Source organism: Harmonia axyridis, chromosome 2 (genome assembly GCF_914767665.1).
Source record: "Harmonia axyridis chromosome 2, icHarAxyr1.1, whole genome shotgun sequence".
NCBI lineage: Eukaryota > Metazoa > Arthropoda > Insecta > Coleoptera > Coccinellidae > Harmonia > Harmonia axyridis.
Window position 1 is genome coordinate 20,033,687 of NC_059502.1, and position 22,061 is coordinate 20,055,747.

Sequence of the window (22,061 nt, forward strand, 5' to 3'; positions counted from 1 at the left end):
TTCATGAATTGGAGGGCCTTTGGAAAAACCTTCAATATCTTTGAAATGAATTAATTTGTATGAATGAGATAAATACAAGAAAAACAGAGGTAAATACTGTCTTTTTGATTATCAATGAGAACTCTTCTGGGTGTTTAAAGTAGGACGATTCATTATTGTCTCATTCAAACGTTTATATTGGGCTCACTCCAAATGGAACCCTATAATTTATTTTTCCATTTGGTTGAAAATTTTCCGAAAATAATAAAATTTGCTACCTAATGAAAAATTAAATGCAGGGTGTGCGATCTGGAATAAGCCCGATATTAACGTTCGAATGAGTCAATAATGCCAATAATTAAACAGCTCCTTCTGGGTGTTGCAGTTTCTTTGTCAGTTAGTATACTTACCAATACATTCCAAGTGACAATATGTTTCATTATCACTGAAAAAAAAATCTGGAATCATGAAATTTTTCATGAAAACATCGACCTTTTATAAACGGCAACAGCAGTGAATTATCAATTGATAACTTCTTTTCTTCTAATTCCTTCAAAACAATAAATGAATCAACACATCACATTGAACAATAAGTCTACCTTTTACGATGTTTGCCTAACCAAATAACTTGATCCTTGTTTTCCAGTAATGTCATCATTCGAATAAAGGTAGGTAGCCTTTAGTCCGTTCGGTATGAAGTATGAATTATATATTTTGAATAATTAATTACAATTTGCAAGAATTAAGTTTCCAACGGTACCGTTAGTCAACCTAAAATTTTCAGTGTCCTTACGCGTAGTGTTACCATGATGTTTTTCGCAATCCTGTTGATGTTCGGTGCAATGAAACCATCGGATACTGCAAATATACTTTTCTTTGCACCCATCCCTTCATATAGTCATCAAGTGATCTATCAACCAATTTGGAAGGAACTTTCACTTAGAGGCCACAATGTTACAGCAGTGGCAGTGAATACACTCAACGACAAAACTCTAACCAACTTAACAGAAATCGATTTAGGAATATTATATGAGTACAAGAAGAGGTTTTCAAAAGAATCTATAAATTTCATATTTCACAAGCCCAACTTTTTAGGGGTGTTCCTAAAGGATATGTATATATACCAAATCGTATCAGTGGTTCATGAATTTGCCCTTAGAAACCCTGAAGTGCAGAAATTGATAAGAAGTAACGCAAAATTCGATGTTGTTATTGTTGAGTGGTTATTTCCAACAGCGGCAGCTTTCTCGACTAAGTTCAATTGTCCTCTCATAGGAATATCATCTTTTGGTGTTCCAACTCCTGCTCTTGACGCTATTGGTAATCCAGCCCATCCACTTCTTGCTCCTGATCATACTTTACCAATAAGGAAAGAAGAAATGTCACTCAAAGAGAGATTGCTTTCTACAATTTTCTCTGTCTACTCGAGATTATACTACAATTTCGTTGTTCTTCCGAAAGAAGACCGTATAGTGAAAGATATTTTTGGTCCAGATATGCCTTTTATTGGAGACATTGAACGAAATATAAGCTTATTGTTATTGAACAGGAATCCAGTGTTTCATAAGATCATGCCTGTTTTACCAAATGTACAGGAGCTTGGTGGACTTATAGAAAGGGGAAAATATATTGAATTGAATTCTGTAAGTATGAGTAGCTTAGTATGAAATAATTCTCTGTTATTGATTCTATAAATTTTTAAAATAATAATAAAAATAAAGCTAGCCCCTTTTCGTATAATACCTATACAGGGTTATTCTAGGTTAGGCTAGGTTAGGTTCAAAGAAAGAATCGAGATAAACACCAGAGATGAATTCTGTGAAAAAACTCTTGATTCGTTCGACTTCCGGTTTCACAGGATACCAACTTTCGTATTTCAAATGGAACGCCCTGTCGTTTCTTTTTTATTCATAATCAGATTACTCATTGAATTAAACATTGTTTTAATGTACCTTTCATTTGCATATTTTCCAGAAAATTTGTCTGATATCCGAAAAAATCTTCAGATTTTCTCGAATTTTATTTATTTATTTTATTTATTTTGAAAGTATGGGTAGCTGGTCATAAAGCCCAATTACAGGTGTATAGAGGGTGATCCACCGAGATGGCTTATTAAGAGTTTATGGAAAACTGATCACAATATTGTGCTGAAAATTTGCATGTTGGAGTTTGAGACAATAATCTCTCTCCCCGAAATATTTTGAGACATTTACAACTTCCGGTTATACCGGAAACAGATATTTTCGAATGAAAACCTATATTTTTATTATTTCAGTCGATTCTTCGTAAAAAAATGGTGAGGGTTAAATAAGCAAACCCTATAGTTAAAATGAATACTTTAAGAGTTATCGAGGAACATGTGACACGAGGAACATACAAATATATCGACGAAAGAAGAATTGTCGAATCGATCCGTCTCTCAAAAAAGCTTTACTAAAAATTCAAGTGTTTATCTCGAGTCTTTCTTTGAAATATTCTAGCCTCAATAATTTCAGAATTAATGATTAAGGTATTAATATCCCTAAATGTAAGCAATGTCTCAGCTTCTGAAGCCCAGGTTATGAGGCATGGCATCCTGCTTAGTCTGATTCCGTGCATAGAATCCAAGAACTATCAGGTTCGAACTTGATTTTTTAAGCACCCTATTCTAAAACGTTAAGTATGAAATTTTCGTTGCAAATGAATCTAAGGGATGTATCATCGACAAAAATTAATCGAAAGAATCGGAAAGTTGGATTAAGTTAATTTTATCCCACGAAATTTTCACTAGAAAACTTTGAATCCATCACGATGTAGAATATTTCAAGACGACCTCGATCATTTCATTCAAACCTGAAAGAGAATCGACTTGCATAAAAATGCATTTTTATCTTATCTAGACCAAATAATTATATTAATTCATTATAAATGTGCATCAGAACGTTTCTTTGCTGTTAGTGCATTCAACAATTCAAGATGTTGTGGTTAATGTTTTTATATTTCCAAGTGAGACCAGTGCAAAACGCGAACATCTTATTCGTGTCAACAATTCCTTCTGTCAGTCATCAAGTGATATTCCAGCCGATATGGAAAGAACTGTCAATGAGAGGTCATAAAGTCACCGCTGTATCTCCAAATCCATTGAAAGATAAAACTCTCACCAATCTCACTGAAATTGACCTTGGGTATTTGTACGAGATGGCCAAAAAAATTCCCAAAGAATCCACCAAATTCATGCTCCATAAACCGAATTTTTTGAACGTATTTCGAAAGGATATCTACATCTATAAAATGTTCTCAAAATTACATGCGTATTTCTTCGAGATTCCTCAAATTCGGAATTTGCTGAAGGGAAATGAAAAGTTTGACCTGGTGATTTCGGAATGGTTGTTTCCGACATCTGGAGCTTTTGCTGCAAAGTTCAATTGTCCTCTTATTGGCGTTTCGTCACTTGGAGCTCCCATCCCAGCTTTAGATACTGTTGGAAATCCTTCCCATCCAATATACTCACCAGACCATAACCTTCCTATAGGGAGGGATCTATCATTTCGGGATAGGATATTATCCACATTATTTTTGCTGTATGTAAGGTTTTTCTACCACTGGATTGTCCTTCCTAGGGAGGATAAAACTGTAAAGAAATATTTCGGTAGGAATATGCCTTACATCGGGGACATTGAAAGAAATATCAGCATGTTGTTATTGAACAGAAATCCAGTATTTCACAGAATAATGCCTGTTGTGCCGACAATCATAGAAATCGGAGTAGTCAGGTCCATAAATGCGGACAATCCTTTGAATGATGTAAGTTAAAAATCAATAATTGATAAAATTTTCAAATTCGGTCAAACATCCAAATAACTGATAGATAACCAGTCAATGCAGGTCATCCAAGTCTTTCATAAAAGCAGCTTGTTATGTAGCCTAGGGCTGTTATTTCCGAGATACAGGGTGATGACTGGATGATGGCCTTAATTTCCGATATACGAACTTGAGAATCATTGATCTGATTTTGATTGAATCATGTGGTCTTGTTCAATCTCAACATCCTTCGAAAAGTTTAATGTAATTTCAATATTAGGTATACAACTTTGCTTCCGCCTTTTTGTAATAGATGGCTGTAGCGGTAAGTGGTAGTCGAAATAAATAGATCGTAGATCTCATAAAATATGCTTAGGTATTTGTTAACATAACGCCATCGAAATATTAGCTAATTTTTGCCTTCATCGTAAAGTTATTCTCGATTAAACATATCGGCTTACGAGCCAAATTCTCGTCATTGGCGCGAGGTTTTAATTTTCTGCTTCAATATGAAGAAATCGAATGCTCTCAAATACTTACATATGATGAGGCCGCTATTAGTGAAAGAACGTGCCGAGAGCGGTTTCAACACTTCAAGAATAGCGATTTTGACGTCGAAGACCAGAATGGCGGTGGAAGAGAGAAGGTTCTCGAAGATGCAGAAACGGAAGCATTACTTGATCAAGACTTGTATCAAACGCAACAAGAATTGGCAGGATCATTGGAGTGACGCAACAAGCCATTTCAAACGCCTGAAAGTCATGGGAATGATTCAGAAAGAAGGAAATTGGGTGCCGTACGAATTGAAGCCGAGAAATGTTGAACGGCGTTTGTTTGCTTGTGAACAGCTGCTTGCAAGGCAAAGACCGGAGGGATTTCTGCATCGCACTGTAACTGGAGACGAAAAATTGGTCCATTACGATAATACCAAGCGCAGAAAATCATGGGGATATTCCGGCCATGCATCCACATCGACGACCGAACCGAATATTAAAGGTTCCAAGGTCATGCTCAGTGACCAGCTCGGCGTAGTGAATTATGAATTACAGCATGGCAATGCTCGACCTCATGTTGCGAAAGTGGTCAAGGCATACTTGGAAAGGTTGAAATAGGAAGTCCTTCCCAACCCGCTGTATTCTCCAGGCGTTGCTTTCTGGGACTATCACTTGTTTCGATCAATGGCACACTGCCTGGCTGACCAGTCTTAAGAAGAAGTGAAAAATTGGATCGATTCGTGAAATGCTTCAAAAGATGGACAATATTTTCAACGCGTTTTTAGATTTTTCGTGATGATAAAATGTCTATAATGTCTTCTGCAGATATTTTGGATTTTAAAGCTTTTCTGACCAACTTTTCATTTTAGACTCTCAGCATCCACGTAATGTTGTAACATGCTACGTAATATAGCAATAGAGACATTCCTTCAAATGATATGAAAATATAAAGATTTAGAAGTTTGAAAGAAGAATCTCAATATTCTGAGTACTGTCCTTAAAGCACTTGAATTCCATGACTTTTTTGAAAGGGTTTCTAAATTTCAATTCGACCGTATAGGTATTTTTCCAATTTTGACCTCGATTTCTTCTTCGTTGATTAGTGCCAAATAAGCATTTAAGACCATTCAAAATAATTAAAATCTTATTCAGAAATCCGTCTTTATAATATGGAGAATCTAAATATTTTGTGAAAACCAGATAGAGAAAATGAACTTTGTTTGAAACTCGCATTATTCTTTTTATTGATTAAAAAAAAAAACAAGATACTTAGTACATTTTATTCAACATATTAAAAAAAAATGAGTCATTATTAGTCTCATTGTCTGTATCAAGTAGTCTATGAGATATGTTTATGTTAGAGTGTATATTAGCTATACACATGAAGGATATAAATATTTTCCCACTCCTTGAAACATTTCCGAGGTCAATGAACATTAAAACGATCTCTATCCAGTTATTCAACATGAGAAGAAGCAATTTATTACAGATCATATTCTATTATTTCTATTCCTTATCGCGGTAGTCAATATTTAAGTCTATTGCGCAATAATATTTTTCTTTTGAATACCGAGAATATTAATTTCAAGTATCTTAATATCTAATAGTGATTCGTCAAAATTGTCAGATAAACTATCTTCATAGAATTGTGTTTATCGTTTTATCATCTTATCGTAAAAATCATTATTACAGGTGCACTGAGTTCAATTTTCTATATAAATTCTTCAATTTATACGAAGTTATTCCGCTGTGATTCGATTATTGTGTAGTTATATGTGTAGTAAAAACGATGTTCAAAATGATTTTCTTCGGTTTGTTTATTTTACTGGCTATGAGACCAGTAGAAAACGCGAACATCCTCTTTGTGACGACATTTCCATCGGTGAGCCACCAATCAGCCTTTCAGCCCATCTGGAAAGAGCTATCCTTACGAGGACACAAAGTAACTGTTATTTGCTCCCATCCACTAAAGGATAAATCGTTAACAAATCTGACCGAAATAGACGTGAGTGGAATTCGTAAGGATTTAATGAAAGAACTTCCAAAAGATGTGATGAGATATATGGTTCAGAAGCCCAGCTTCCTCATGACATTCCTTAAGGATTCAGTAGCTACCCAACTCTTCTCGAGGACGCATAAAGCTGTTATGATGCATGAGGAAGTCCAGAAGATCATAAAGGGAAATCAGAAATTCGATGTGGTGATAGCTGAATGGCTGTTTCCGACTTCCGCTGCTTTTTCCGTCAGATTCAATTGTCCGTTGATTGGTGCCACTTCTTTGGGTGCACCAATAGTTGCCCTGGATACTGTTGGAAATCCATCGCATCCAATTTTATCACCAGATCATAACTTGCCTATCGGAAGGGAACTTTCCTTCAAAGACAGGATATTATCCACATTATATTCCGTATACGTACGAGTGTATTATCATTGGGTGGTTCTTCCTAGAGAAGACAGAACAGTCAAGGAAGCCTTCGGAGAGAACATGCCCTATCTTGGAGATATCGAACGCAATGTCAGCTTGATATTACTCAACAGAAATACAGTATTTCATAAGGTTATGCCCTTACTTCCGAGTGTCATAGAGCTTGGTAGTGTTAGGAAAGTCACTGTTAAAAAGCCAATTGAGGATGTAAGTACAAAACAAACATAATAATTATTAAATAAGAGCAAAGATCTCCAAATGAAAAAATAACATAAAAGGACATGATATTTCAAAACAATATCATGATCCAGGTACTTATTTTTTGAAACAATTTTGTTGAGGAAAAAATTGAAGACCAAATGATAAGTTATTTTCAACCTTGTAACACAATTATCTTTCGAGAAGTACCATAATCAAGCTCTCTCATGCTCAACGCACACCATATATGATTGGACTGGTATAAGGCAAAATATTTAAAATTAAAAAAAATATCTAGGTACAAATCTACCTACAAATTTTCATTACCATCGTAGAAGTAGAACACGTGTTATGGAAATCCCACAACAAGTACCCTTCATTTAGAACAATTGAACTTTGTATCTACCCGCATCATAATAGAGCAGTGACGTCACAGAATATCTACTAGGTACTGATTAATTCTATATAGTTCTAATCAGTGGAAGGGTTATAACTTATAAAGGCTATAAGGCACTCAGTCCTACCAGAACTACTGATCACGGGCGCAGCCAGAGGGACGGTTTAGGGGGTTCAAACCACCCCCCACCCGAAAATGTGACACAGCCATCGTCGATAATCTGAATCTTGAAATCCCCCCGAAAATCAAACCTGGCTACGCTCGTGCTATTGACAAATCAGTAGATCTACTGATTTGACCCTTGGTCTACCGATATACTGATTCGCACACTTAATCCTAAATCGCTAAATCTACTGATTTTTGACAGATTAGCAAATTGATATAATTTTAATAGTATTGAATAACAATAACGTTACTAATATGTGATGAAGTCTTTTATTTTAGAACTTGTTTAAAAGCGCCCATTTTTGAGAAGCACATATTTAATTCAAACTCACTTTTCGTTAATCTCAATAAGGAAACGCAGTCTGAGCGGCCAAAAATACAAGAACTTTTTGTTCCATTTCAGCAACATACCGATGAACACTTTTAGAGTTTGAAAACCAAAATATTAATTTCAAAAATCCACAAAACTTTTAGCCCTTGGAAGAATTATATTTGTAGTTGCCAAAATTTCATACTAGAACCTAATTAACGATATGGATAATATGGAGGTACATTGAGTTTAAGAAGTAGCTGGGAGGTACATTGAGTTTAAGAAGTAGCTGGTTTAGAGCAAAGTCAATTGCAGCAAAAATATAATGAATATAATTGTTTTTTTACGGAACACAATAAAAAACTATTTTAAAATTGATGTAGACAAGGAAGAATTTTTTAATAAAATGAGCAAAATGCGCTTCAGCCAGGGCCGTCGCTAGGGGGTAGGCGGTCGCCTAGGGCGGCAAAATTCAAGAGCGGTGTTTCAAGCTTGATTAACAAAAATTAGATATATAGAAATTCAAACTACCAAATCAGATTGAATTCAGTCAGCAACAACAGGAAGGATTTGTATTTTTGCCGGGGCGGTAGAAACGCTTGAGCAGGCGGTGGACCCCGATTATCTAATATTAATTTTTAGCATTCTGCAGAGTGTGCTTCTGTTAGGGCGGCAAAATGGGTATCTAGGCCTAGAGCGGCAGTTTGGCTAGCGATGGCCCTGACTACAGCGACTATCACCAAATGTTCTCCCTACTTCCTAATTTTGCCTTTATTATGATGTGTTCCCACATTAATCTACAAATGAAAAAGATTTCTTTCTCTATTTTTCTGATCGAACATTAAGAATCATAAACAGGATTTCCTCAAACTACTTGTCAACATTAAATTAAGGTTTCTGGAATAATTATTTGAAAAAATATGTAAATTTCATTCAATATTATATTAGAAGTATTAATATGATGCATTTACATATACATATGTAGTGTCTCTTTGCTATCCTGAGAGATGGCGTCGAAGTCTATACAATTCTCAGAAGAACGGCACCGCTTGGGACAGAGTTGCCAATCAGTGTATAGTTATATTATATTCGTATATTTTTGTCTTCGGCGAGAATAATTTTCAAACCCTCAAGATCATATAATTCCGTGTAGAATTAAGCACGACTAATGATCGATTTCCACTCTAGACAGCTGTGGCACAAAACCGTACAATCTGATTAAAGCTAGCGTGTAATTCGACAATTTGCTGTTGGCAACACTGCTTGGCATAAACTCAACCGTTCTACGGCAAAGCTACTACTCTCCACTATGGATATGAAGTGTATAAGGCAGGAACCACTGAGTTACTATACCGATGATCCCATCAGTGGTCTCGGGATGAAACACCGCAATCTTCTGAAACAGGGCGCCCTTGAAATTGGCTGTGAACGCCTCGCCAAACCTACAAATGTTTTCTTTCTATAATATGATTTTCACATTTGATTGTCTCCGAGTAATGAATAACCTAGGTATTTTGTTGATCCAAAATTTTTGACAGGTTGTCACTCCGTATACTCTATAACAACAACTTCGGTCATTTCCAATAAAATCTATTACATAACTGATAAATTTAGATAACGAATAAAAAACTTATATCATAACTTCAAATAACAATTATGTAGTAGAGGCTATCAAATCTCATTGATGATGAAAATTTGATTGTAAAATTTCGTGTCTGAAGTTTGTTAATAATTGCAGTATTATTTTTAAAACAATCTTGGAAATGAAAATAACAGAAGGTTGAAGATTTTCACAAGATTTTGAAGAAACCTGTTAATTGTTATATGAATTTTTCAGCCCAGAAAAACTGTCTTACTGTCTTTTTTGTTATCAACACTATATAACATTACAAAAACAAATATATTGTATAAAAAGTCATTTTGAATTTGTGTACGTTTGTTTTCAGGAACTGAAGAAATTTTTGGACGATTCCAAAAATGGTGTAATATACTTTAGTTTAGGGTCTAATGTTCTAAGTTCCAATTTGCCAGAAGATTTGATAGAAAAATACATCAAAGTATTTGAGCAAATACCTTATAACGTTTTATGGAAATGGGAAACAGACAAGCTTCCTAGACAGCCAAAGAATGTTTACATACACAAATGGGTACCCCAAACAACAGTTTTAGGTATGACAGTTTTCATACATAATATTATTTTTACCATAAGGAATTCGCTGCTAATCCACAGGCTGTTCCAAACCATTTCGAGAATAACTTTGCCTAAAATTTCATGACTTGATAACTGTTTACACATTTGATGCTTGTGGCAGTCTTCACAAAATATCAACCAACAATGAAAATTTTACTTGGATCAGCTTATTCCTACAAAAGAAGTATTTGAATATATTCAAAGATATTACTACTAACTTTACAGCTCACCCAAATGTGAAGTTGTTTATGACACAAGGTGGACTCCAATCAATGGAGGAGACGATATCTCATCATGTACCTATTATTGGAATGCCTTCACATTCAGATCAGACAATGAATGTTGACACTGCTGTTAAATATGGATTTGGAATCGGTATAGATTTTGATGAAATAACAGTAGAAAAACTTAAGGCTGCAATCAATGAAATAATGACTGACAAGAGGTAATAAAAATTCTTTGTGAATTTCAATAGTATTATAGGATGAGTGAACTACCAAGATTCATAAAAAAAAACCATAAAATCTTGAAAGAATAATTCAAATCTAATAACTTTTCTTGTTTCAGCTACAAAGAGAATATCATACAAATCGAAAAACTAATGAATGATGTCCCAATGAAAGGTATAGAGAAAGCTGTTTGGTGGATAGAATATGTAATAAGACATAAAGGAGCAAAACATCTTCGAAGTTCTTCGATGGACATACCATGGTACCAATATTTACTTCTTGATGTCATGGCTGTAATATTATCGGTATTGATATTAGCAATATTTATAATCTACCTATTAGTTAAATCAATCCGCAAATTGTTTAGGCTAATTTTCTGTAAAAAAAATAAATCAAAAAAAGAATAATAATAAAATACCCAATTAAAGTTATTTTATTACTTTGTTCCATTTGACTTGTCGATACTTACATATCTGATTTCCAAAAGTTCATCGATCTGAAAATAGTACTACACACGACGGTCAGTCGATTGGCCGAAAGTGGAGTACAAGAGCGGGAATTTATAAAAATTACGAATCATAACAATGCCAACTCAATAAAACCCTACTTGAATATTGACCAAGAAAATCATAATGAAATTAATAGCATGCCTAGTGGAAATACATCTTTATCAGTTATAGAAACTAACATGTCTGGATCTTCATTTAACTTTTCTAATTGTTCTTTTGTTAGTTGCACCTTCAAATAAATTATTTTTTTCTATAATTAGCGAAAAATTTCCTATCCGAATAACACTTGAACATTGATAAATGATCAAAAAATGTTGAACAACTTACTAAAGCTTGTTGCTTCAATTTTAAATTTTCTAAAATAAAAAGGAAATTTTTTGATAGGTTTCAAATTTTCATCTTTAAAAGAAACATTAAATTTTGAAAATAATCCTTTTCAACGACACTTATGTTGATTTCAGATTTTCAGATTTATTCACTCTATCTCAGCACATAATAAATTGAACATATCTCAATTGTGTTGAAATCCATAAATAATATCCACAATATAAAATAATTCTATTTTGTTTTAAATAAAATAAAAGAAACATAACAGATAAAATAATTCAACAAATTCATGGTCACAATAGTCATATTCAAAAAGACTAATAAAATAATACATTTTCATATGTCCCAACCCAAAGATCTTTCAATGGCCATTTTCCATTTGCTATACTTAACGTCTCGTTCATTGTCTGTAAATAATGGATACCAGGTTTTAGAGGGTACATTAATAGTACCCGCTTGCACATTCCAATAACCAACAGCTGCGCCAGCAGCCATAGCAGCCCCTAGTGCAGTGCTCTGTAGAACAGCAGATTTTACCACAGATATTCCAGCAAGGTCTGCCTGAAGTTGCATCAACAGAGAATTCGCAGTCATACCGCCATCAACCTAGGATAAAACCATTGATGGATGACAACTATTCAGCTACATACTTATAAAAGCCTCTTTATAAATTATCGTAAAATTATAGTGACTTTTGAAATATTTTAAATTCAAGGCCGTAAAGTCAATTTTTGGTGATTTTTAGTTTTTTTGCTTGGTAGATTGGTTTGCTAGTTTTCTACCTTTCTTAACTACTCTAAAACTATTTGAAATATATTAATATAACGAATTAGTATTGAAAAAAATTATTTCGAGTAATTTGGTTCGAACTTCGTTATCAAACTTCTTTTTCTAACATTACAGATATAAGTAACAGTTGACGTCAAAAATTTTTTTTTTTCGATTATCCCCCCCCAAGAAAAAAAAGATCTACGCCCTTGGTTCACAAGAGTCCAGAATTGAGAGAAAAGTCAAATGTAAACGATGTATGCGCCATCTGAAACAGACCGCGATCCCTCGAAATCAAGTAGGTATAAATCTGAAAAATCTCCTGTTTTGTCTGAAAGTGTTACAGGTATAAGAAGACACACCAGGTTTTCTATGCATCTCAGGTACATTTAAGATGCATAGAATCCCTGGTGTATGTATTGATTCGATTTTGTTTCAAGTAGGTATAAATCTGAAAAATCTCCTGTTTTGTCTGAAAGTGTTAGACACACCAGATTTTCCATGCATCTTAGGTACATCACTTCAATTATTTAAATTTGTGCAGTTGTAGGAAAAGGATAGTGTGCAACATGTGGAGAAAGTCCTTTTCTCACTTGTGTGATTGTGGCCTCACCTTTCAGACTCGTGCCACAAACTTCCACACTCGTGAGAAAAGTTGGACTTTCCCCACTTGTTGCACAATATACTATTCCAGGAAAAAACTATGTACTTTTTTTAAAGATTTGAAATTCTTCCTACCTTCAACTTTTTCAAAGGTATTTCGCAATCTTTACACATTGCATCCAAAATATCCCGTACTTGAAAGCAAACAGCTTCTAATGTGGCTCTTATGATATGGTGTGAGGTGGTATCTTCAGTAATACCTGCTATAATTCTGAAAAATGAGGGATTTCATTAAATATAAAAGATTTCCACTATAGAATAACAACACACCCTCTTGCATCTGCTTGCCAATATGGTGCATATAAACCACTAAATGCTGGTACAAAATAAACTTCTCCTGACTGAACATTTTCAGCCAATTTGCCAATTCTTTCAGCATCCTTATATTCATCTAGAATATTTAGACCGTCTCTGAGCCAATTCAAGGCAGCACCAGCTATTGCAACTGAACCTTCTAAAGCATAAACTGTAGGCTTATTCGGGCCCAATTTATAACCCACAGTGGTTAGCAAACCATGTGAGCTTTCTACCTTTGTTGATCCTGTATTATATAGTAAGAAGCAGCCTGTTCCATAGGTGGCCTTTGCCTAAATAAATGCAATAGATTAATTATGACTGATTAAAAGAGCAATTATATTGCTTACTTCTCCCCTTCCTAGACACATTTGACCTACTAATGCTGCCTGTTGGTCACCTAAACATCCAGAAATAGGTATTCCTGACAAGGGACCATCTGAAAAATTTCCATAAACTTCAGAACTTGATTTAATTGCTGGCAACATAGATTCAGGCAGGTCAAAGAAGGTCAATAAAACAGGATCCCACTTTAAGGTATCTATATTCATAAGCATTGTTCGAGATGCATTTGTACAGTCTGTTACATGTTTTCCACCATTTATCCCTCCTGTTAGGTTCCATATGAGCCAAGTGTCAATTGTTCCAAACATACAATTGCCTAAAAATTATTTAGGAAATTTGAAAATTTTTACCAATACAATGCTAATGAAAAGGAATTACCTGACTGCAATGCTTTCTTTATAGAGGGGATATTGTCCTTCAACCACCTTGCTTTTACTCCACTAAAATAAGGATTCAACGGCAGCCCGCACAGTATTTTTAAATAGTTCTTATTTCTTGAGTTGTTAGGCACTTGATCTAGTAGGTGTTCAATTGTTGAAGATGTTCTTACATCTAACCATACTATAGAGTTGTGAAAAGGCTTGCCAGTTTTGCTATCCCACATAACTGTCGATTCTCTCTGATTTGTAATTCCTACACCAACAATATCTGTAACCTCTCCTCCTTTAGAGATCAGTTGCTCAACTGTTTTAACGATACATTTCTGCACTATTTCTAAAATAAGCATTGGGTCTTGCTCAACCCATCCTTCTTGAGGATATATAGATGACAATTCTTCTTGATAAGATGCTACTTCTTCTACAGTTCCCGCTTTGAACAAGATAAATCTTGCACTTGATGTACCTTCATCTATAGCCCCTACCAAGGGTCCCAATTTTGAGAAACTCTTTGCTGACATGATACTGTAATACTCGTTTAGGTGATTTGAATGAAACAATAAAAGTTGAATTCACTATGAATATGGAATTATAATAACAGTGGCATGTTTTATGACTACTATTCCGATAAGTTTTTAGATAAAAAGATCGAAGTCTAAGATTGATATTTTAGCACAATAGAGTAAAACTTCCACGTAGGTAGTAATTATAATGAGGAATTCATCATAAATAAGGAAAAAAGATTTATTTTATAGGTTATTTTGGTATTTGTTATTATTTTATTTCTGTGTTACATAATCTGTGAATCCCAGAGATAACAATTTTATAATAATTTTTATCTCTGGGTGAATCCAAAGAAATATCAAAACTTTGGGGAATTACTAGAAGCAACATTCTATAGTAAATTTCGTTTTTGTTTAATAATTTTACTTGCATATTACAAAAAAAGCAATTCCTACCTTTCATTGGATTCAATCTTCCATTTTTTGATATGAAATGAAAATTCTTTCTTTATCTAGATTTGACATCAAATTAAATTATATAATTTTAATAATTATAATCAGCTGACACTGAAAATAGATTAAATGGATCTAGGATACTTTTCAAACAGAGTTGTCTTTTTACTGTATTTTGGGTAATGTATTAATGTAATGGAAACTGAATTCGAAGTTCTTTATAATATTCTAATATTTCCATATAAATTAAATATATAACGATTTCGTTCAAAAATACAGTAGAACTTCGATAAATCGAATTTTTGTTAACTCGAATCAAATTGGTTGCCAACAGCGTCAACATTGAAAATTAGTGAAAATTTTATTCGATAAGTTGAACTTCTATAAATCGAATATCTTGATATCTCGAACGAAATATTTGGCGATACATTCGATAAGTCGAATTTTCTGGGGGAATCCCGTAGATTTTTTCTCAGAGTTCAAGGGCCATATGGCATATGCCGTAAAATCTGGCCAGTTCTTCTGTTTTGTTTTTGTATTGTGAGGTTTCATGAGAGGATAAAATTCCATTTACCTCTATGTGATAAACTTTATCATTTTTATTGCTTACAATAATATCGTCAAAACGTTCTTTGAAAACCTTATCTCTTGGTGAAAAATATAGACTTTTAAAAGAAGTGGAAGGTGGTGCACGAAAGAAAGATGTAGCTTTGAAGTATGGTGTCCCGGCAAGCACCGTGTCTACTATTCTAAAGAAAAAGGATACAATTATCAGTGCAGTTGAAAGTGGTGGTGCGTGTGGGAATTCTAAAAGGCTGAAAAAACCCATGTACGCAAGTGTGGACGAAGCAGTTTTAGCTTGGTTTAAATCAACTAGGTCCCAGAACTTGCCTATATCTGGAGGATTAATTAAAGAGAAGGCGTTAGAATTCAGTCTCCAACTAGGGGAACTAAATTTCAAGGCAAGCACGGGATGGCTGGATAACTGGAAACAGGATAAGCTAAAACGGACCAAATATTTGGACCCGAAGCTCATGAGTTACAGATACTCCCAAAGATCCTAAATGAAAAGTAACTGTCATGCGCGAGAATGACGAGAATTCCCTTCAAATACGATTTTGACGTTGATGTTATTTTGTTCCAAACGACAACAAAATTTACATTTTCTGTTGTTTCCCATTTTAATTGCAGAGTGGGATGAAACAGGTAGGTATATATGTAGAATTTTTCCAAAATTCGTCTTTAATTGAGCTTTTTTTGTAGATGAAATTTGGTATTATTATATCAACAGCTACAAAAATATACAAAATCTTCTGCAGACCAATTTTTAATATAAACACATTATACAGAACTGAACTAGTGCCAATAAGGAAAAGACTGCAAAAATTTCCAAGGAAACTTCTAAAGGCTACACAACATAGAACTAAAGTGACCATTGATGCCAATATGATAGAAGTTGTTTATTATTATTATATTTATTTGTAGGTTGATCAATTAATGTGATTTGATAATATGAAAGAGAAGTTTGTATGATGAGATTGAATTGAAAGTGCCCTTTTGTTACTATGAATAAGTATTCAAATTAAAGCTTCTTATAATTATTTTATGTGAATTGAGAAATTTATTGTTTGTAATAATGGATTGAACTTTAAGAAATTACATTAAAATATCTAGAAATCGATTTTTAAAAGTACTACTAGCTTGTTTCATATTAAGATTAGTTTGACATTTCACCTTGATAATAATTTCAAACTTTAAATCAATGTGTTATGTGAAGGATCAGGGCAAGAAAAAGATTATTTCAGATTGTAGCATCCCTTATACTATTATATATAGATCATTCAGAAACCACTCATGAATCTCAAAAAAGATTTCTCTTGGGGTTTCAATACAGAAGGGTAATATCATTTAGTGATTATGGTTAACACTCGGACAATAATAAGTATATGATTGATAAAAAAATTGGAGGACCAATTTTGTCACTTGTATCATAATAAATATTTCTTTTTTTTAATAAGAAATCCAAATTGTTAATTTTTAGGTTTTCTTGCACTCTATAATAATATACTGAATAATTTAACGATATTACTGGGCAGATGCTCCATTACTAAAAATGCTAATGAGGTAATTTTATTTTCAGATTAGGATATAATGCATATAATGGAAATATAATAAAATCTGTATCAAATTCTTTACAGCATAGAGAATTTTGGCTGTTCAACACAGTTGAGAATACACTTTCATTGAGTTATGGGAAATGAAATCGTATAATCAATACAGGAAGTAGTTTATTGTAAGAAAACTTACAGTTGTTCAAAATTATATATAATTATATTATATTATTATATAATATATTAATTTCATTAATTTATGTAAAGGATGTATGTCATATTTTATTTTGATATTGACTGGTTCTTCTATCCACATTTGAACATTGTACGTCTCTTATATGTGTAACATGCTGGTTCAGTTAGAATTTATTACCTCGATTTTTTTGTCAATCTCATTTCAATGTTCTAAATTATTTGCTATGAAGTTCTAGTAGTCTCTGCTAAAAATGAAAAAAGAATATGAATTGAGAGAAAAGTCATTTTCATGGAAGATGCATACTATTCATTTTTTTTCTTGGGAAATAGATTTGCTTCTCAATTTTCACTTCTTAGATGTTAGTTCTTCTTGCCATTGACCCTATGTTTGGAAAATTTTCCATTGATAGTTGCAAATACTCTCCTCTTTCCTTCTGCATTGAGAGTCTTCAATTGTTTTACACATTTCAGCAAATCCTAAAACAGTTGAAATAATGAATTATACAAAAACTTGAATTGAGCTTGCTTTAAGAGTCCGTTCACGCGGCGCAAATTCAGGCGTTTTCTTAACTAATTCGGTCGTGATTTTCTCAGGAACGGTAAACGCTATCGAGATGATTCAAAACAATATTGGAAGGTCTTAATCCCTTGTATGTTCGTTAGGTAATAATTTCACTTTAAGTTGCAAATTAATTGTTTTATTGAAGTAGAAAGTACGATTTTCAATACCAATTTTGAATGATTTATTGTCGCTTCAGTTGACCTAAATTCGAAAATCTAATACAAATTGGTCATAGCCTATTTCTTCTTCTTTGCAATGATACCAATTAGAAATATATTACATCATAGTTACTCAAAATTCTCTGAGACGTTGTAAATCTGTTTCGAGTGCCAGAATTGTGAACTAAAAATCGTTGCTCCTCCCTGAGGGGCGTGGCTTGTAGCTATCAGGACCGTCTCTTAGGAAATATATTCTTGAAAACCTGAATTATTTGTTACGAACAAAAAAAAATATTTTGTCGCTTAAACCTGCAAGTTCCTATTCCAGCATTGATTATCTTTAAAGCCATATGTCTGATTTTCATGTTACTTTCTCGAATGAAAAAATGTATTCCTCATGGAAGGTTTCGGATTGGATGCAATAGTCAATTAATTATTTCGGACCGAAGGTTCGTAAGTTTGAGAAAAAGTAGATATCTGTTATTGAAAAAATCGATTCGGATGTAATGATGGCTGGCAAATTACCTTGTTTTTAACATATTTCATATAATACAAAATTTGGGTAGTTCAGAACCTATCTAAGATTCGGTATTGTGCTACTGCTTGAGAATAATACTTTAAAAGTTAACAAGAAGTGATTTCGTGTAAATTTATTAGAGTTATTTCAAGATTTCATTGTCACATCAGATAAACATCAGTTGTAAATAAAGGTTATTCGGTACTCTTTTGTGTACCGTATTATTTCATTGCTGGACAATTTGACAGTTTCTAGGTAGGTTCAGCATTGCATAGGTACCTGAAAGAAGGCATTTAGGAGTAAAAATTTAAAATGGTCTATTTTTGTACCTATTCGTATATTTCTACTTACTCATTGATTTTATGTAGAAATGAAGAATATACCCGACATTGAAATAACCATTTTCAAACTGAAATTCCTAGAATGGTATTCTCAATTTCGGGTTGAGGTATTACTAGAAGTTTTCATATCTATTTGTCCTGTGCAGTTCTCCTTATAATTTTGTTTATGTGTATTGAATTGAACCTTTTATGCAGGGAAATATCTTTGGATACATTCCGAATTGTTTGTATTCAGCAATCTAAAATTCTAAAAGAACATTCTAGTCACTCCGTTATTTTTGAATAAAATTGATCTAATATGCGTTTGGTGAAGGAAATAAAAATAGGTTTTCAGTCGAAATTAGTTTTCGTACGCATTATGTGTAGAATTTCGAAATGGTATGAATGTCCCTTGTTTTTCATTTTCACTGTATAAAGAAAGAAAGACAATTTTTTACAATGATTTCAAAATAAAAGAGTACACAATGAAGTATGTAACAACAACAGTGCATACACGCTATGAAAATTGAAATTCATCTTCGACAGCCATAGAAGCTGAAGGATTTTGTTCCAGTTTACCTATGTACAAATTGATACAGCAAAATGATTGCCGATGGGGACAGTAGTTGTTACAAAAAAAAAAAATTCTTGATACTACTCTTGTTATAAGAAGCTCAATTTTTCTGTGTTCATCAACAGTTGAAACCATAGAAATATTGAGACTCTTAGATGGTACAAAACCTTATTATTTTATGGAAAAAAGTATTTGACCATTTTCCATTATTTATATTGATACGATACCATACGATGTTATATATTTTTGAAATCAGGAAAGATTGAGCTTTCAAAAAATAGCATAGAAATCTAGTGTTCCCATTTGAAAAAACATAACTTTGGGTCATAGCTTCATAATTAAAAACCCTTTTGAAAAGACGAGCAGGCCACTGGATTTTACGTAAAGAAGTGCCTCTATGTTGTTTTTATTTCAGAGCTCTATCATCAGTATTCGCGGAGATATCAATGGTTTCCGATATCGCCATTTTTCAAATTTTCGCCTATAACTCGAAAACAAAAAAAGTTAGCCAAAAATGAATACCTACTACTCTTGTTAGTTTCCCAGAAAAAGAGAACTAGAATGGGGTATCAGATTTTGTCTTTATCCTCTGGTTCAAAAGTTGAAGTGCTAGAACATCGAAATTTGCCCACCTTGTATAGTTCAGAAAATAGAATGTACCAATCATTTACTGAGGTACTACTGTAACGAATTACGAGAACTCTCGAAAGCACGTAGTGTTCTAGGGCCGGTGAAGAATGTGATAAACTACAGTTCTCTGCAGGGTCAGATAATTATTGAGAAAATTGTGAAAAACCATACATAGATGAGGGAACATTCCAATAATATAGGGCTGAATTCTTGAGGGGTTTAATCAAAGCAGAAGAAGCTTATAATGAAATTTAGCTGAAAACACAGCTTCAAACTGATTCTGCTGATTGGCATCAGTAGAGGAGCAAATTGTTGACGGCTTCAATATATGTAAAATGCCTCCTATGACAAGTTGTTACTCAACAGTTGAAAGCATTTTACAAAAACATTTTTCTGCAAAAGCTATAGATTCGGGAAAAATAATGAAGATCGTGCGAAGCGTCTATTAGAGAACGAATTGTGCTCGAAGATCACAAACAGTGGAATTTTTATTAATAAAAAATGGCCTTTTCTAGGTGCCTCTTCAGATGGCGTTGTTGAAAAAAATAATCATTCAATTGAAATCAAATGCCTGTTTTCAGCAAAAAATAATATGATGAAGGACGCTATTGAAAGGAAACAAATCACATATTTGGAAAAAATGATGATTAGAAATATCGATTAAAACAAAGTCATAATTATTATTTTCAAGTTCAGGGACAATTAAATATAGCTGAAAGAGAAAAATGCCTTTGTCGTATGGACTTTGAAGGACTTTTTATTTATCGAAGTCAACATCGATGAAGAGTTTTTAGAAAAAAAATTCTATTAGGAATCCCCAATTCAAACTAGATCTTCAGGATAAGCAAAATTGAAGAAAAAAAAGGCAATTTGAAATATCATTATGAACCAAGCTGATTTTTTTTATTATTATAACAAAGTACTATTCCTCAAAACTGTAGATATTTATGAAATGAGTTCATCAACATTCTCAATGAAATTTTGAATTAGATATTTCAAAATTCACGCCATTTAATTCATAAGGATTTTTACAATTCAAGAAATGAGGATAATGGTATATCAAAGCGTATTTGGATTCTCAATTCGATATCAAGTAATTATGGAAAGTAGAGAGTCTTTCTCGAAACCTAAAAAAGAGTTCGTATTTCTCAACTCTTAGCTCTTATTATAAAGAAACCGTCTTTACAACCATAATCATAGGTGACCTTTTGACAATCATTTCATTTCATCAAAATGTCAAAAATGCGGCCGCAAATTCCGACACGCACTAGTAGAACACGAGAAAGAAACGAGATCATCCCAATGCGTTACAAATTCATTCTCTCTGGGCTGAGGGGCTAATACGTTCACGATATATTCACCACAATAGTCAACGCCCACCCGCTCTAGCCCCTGCACGTCGCGACCCCTCTGCTACCCAAGCAGTGTGGTGTAAACAGACTCTTAACTTACATTTTCTGTGTCATTGCTTATAGATGTGAAATTTTGTGAACTAGAAATGGTTTCGTCTATAAAATGTCCCACATCTTCATTATAGTTAACTTGTTTATGGCTCATTAATTTTTAAATTGTTGTCGTCATCTTAAACAGAATTCATTCTTTGTCCGAACATAGTAACAGCATGCAAATGCTTGCACAATATAACTTTGATGCTATTAGTGGAACACTCACATTTATATTTGTGCAAGCATATTTAACAATGACTACAATATCCTTAACCACAATCTGGATCACATGATGATATAAATTGTGTATTATAATATTTATCATCATATACAGACCTCCTCTATTAAGTCTTTCATTGTTTCTGCTTTTTTATGAGATTCTACAGAAATTTTTTGTTGATAGTTGTTGGAGTTAGGTCTTTCATTTCTCATAATTTTCATCCACGTCTTCTCATCAACTATTTCTTCCAACAAATCTGATAGCTTGTCAACTCTAAAACAATGAATACTCGTAAATTGATAATTGCAAGAATAGAATTATGTATAATACCTTATTTTCTTTTGCTTCTATTTTATTAGATTTCGGATATTTATTCAAGCTCTCTATCGCCATATTTGTATGAATACCTGCTCATATTCTTTTACAATAGGCCACATCATTATTCTCTGTTGGTTTTGAAAGTAATGATTATTATATCCATGATTAGTTTCGTTAGAAACAATCTGCCAAATTCTGCTCACTTTTTCAGATGATTTAGGAATTTGGGTAAATTTGTTCTTCCTCATTAACCAATATATTTGTATGAATTAAGCAATAAAAATTGCTCTTCTACACTTTTTCACTTGAAAAATTCGAATTTACCCAAATAGAGGCAAATGTATTGTCACTGTGTCTATTCATGATAGTTGACAAGTGTCAAGT

At 33.3% G+C, this 22,061-nt stretch overlaps 2 protein-coding genes and 3 long non-coding RNA genes across 12 annotated transcripts; 2 read left to right on the forward strand and 3 right to left on the reverse strand.

The window, feature by feature from the left end:
* The first annotated feature begins 481 nt into the window (after positions 1 to 481).
* On the forward strand, positions 482 to 10,819 carry LOC123672867 (UDP-glycosyltransferase UGT5-like). 4 transcript variants are annotated; one of them, XM_045607196.1, is made up of 5 exons: positions 505 to 647; positions 764 to 1,622; positions 9,695 to 9,917; positions 10,165 to 10,384; positions 10,507 to 10,819. In XM_045607196.1, the coding sequence occupies exons 2-5, from the start codon at positions 786 to 788 to the stop codon at positions 10,793 to 10,795; spliced, it is 1,569 nt and encodes a 522-aa protein (XP_045463152.1). In that variant the 5' UTR covers positions 505 to 647; positions 764 to 785; the 3' UTR covers positions 10,796 to 10,819. The 4 variants fall into 4 exon arrangements, with proteins under 4 accessions (XP_045463151.1, XP_045463152.1, XP_045463153.1 ...); XM_045607195.1 differs by having other exon boundaries at positions 482 to 1,622; XM_045607197.1 differs by lacking the exons at positions 505 to 647; positions 764 to 1,622 and adding an exon at positions 2,920 to 3,762.
* Positions 10,820 to 11,438: 619 nt separating this feature from the next.
* LOC123672870 (glycerol kinase-like) lies at positions 11,439 to 14,784 on the reverse strand. Its single transcript, XM_045607199.1, has 6 exons — positions 14,631 to 14,784; positions 13,673 to 14,196; positions 13,300 to 13,610; positions 12,926 to 13,242; positions 12,731 to 12,866; positions 11,439 to 11,830 (listed from the first exon to the last, which is right to left on the reverse strand). Exons 2-6 carry the CDS (start codon positions 14,190 to 14,192, stop codon positions 11,561 to 11,563), a joined length of 1,554 nt encoding a protein of 517 aa, XP_045463155.1. The 5' UTR covers positions 14,193 to 14,196; positions 14,631 to 14,784; the 3' UTR covers positions 11,439 to 11,560.
* Positions 14,785 to 15,631: 847 nt separating this feature from the next.
* On the forward strand, positions 15,632 to 16,909 carry LOC123672877. 2 transcript variants are annotated; one of them, XR_006746380.1, is made up of 3 exons: positions 15,632 to 15,833; positions 15,891 to 16,525; positions 16,768 to 16,909. It is a non-coding gene; the product is annotated as an uncharacterized LOC123672877 (long non-coding RNA). The 2 variants fall into 2 exon arrangements; XR_006746379.1 differs by lacking the exon at positions 16,768 to 16,909 and having other exon boundaries at positions 15,891 to 16,055; positions 16,113 to 16,228.
* LOC123672874 lies at positions 16,899 to 22,044 on the reverse strand. 4 transcript variants are annotated; one of them, XR_006746376.1, is made up of 5 exons: positions 21,881 to 22,044; positions 21,690 to 21,805; positions 21,147 to 21,632; positions 17,238 to 17,410; positions 16,899 to 17,178 (listed from the first exon to the last, which is right to left on the reverse strand). It is a non-coding gene; the product is annotated as an uncharacterized LOC123672874 (long non-coding RNA). The 4 variants fall into 4 exon arrangements; XR_006746375.1 differs by having other exon boundaries at positions 21,147 to 21,275; positions 21,366 to 21,632; positions 21,690 to 22,044; XR_006746377.1 differs by having other exon boundaries at positions 21,147 to 21,292; positions 21,366 to 21,632; positions 21,690 to 22,044.
* On the reverse strand, positions 18,029 to 19,212 carry LOC123672876. Its single transcript, XR_006746378.1, has 2 exons — positions 18,522 to 19,212; positions 18,029 to 18,449 (listed from the first exon to the last, which is right to left on the reverse strand). It is a non-coding gene; the product is annotated as an uncharacterized LOC123672876 (long non-coding RNA).
* Positions 22,045 to 22,061: the final 17 nt, after the last annotated feature.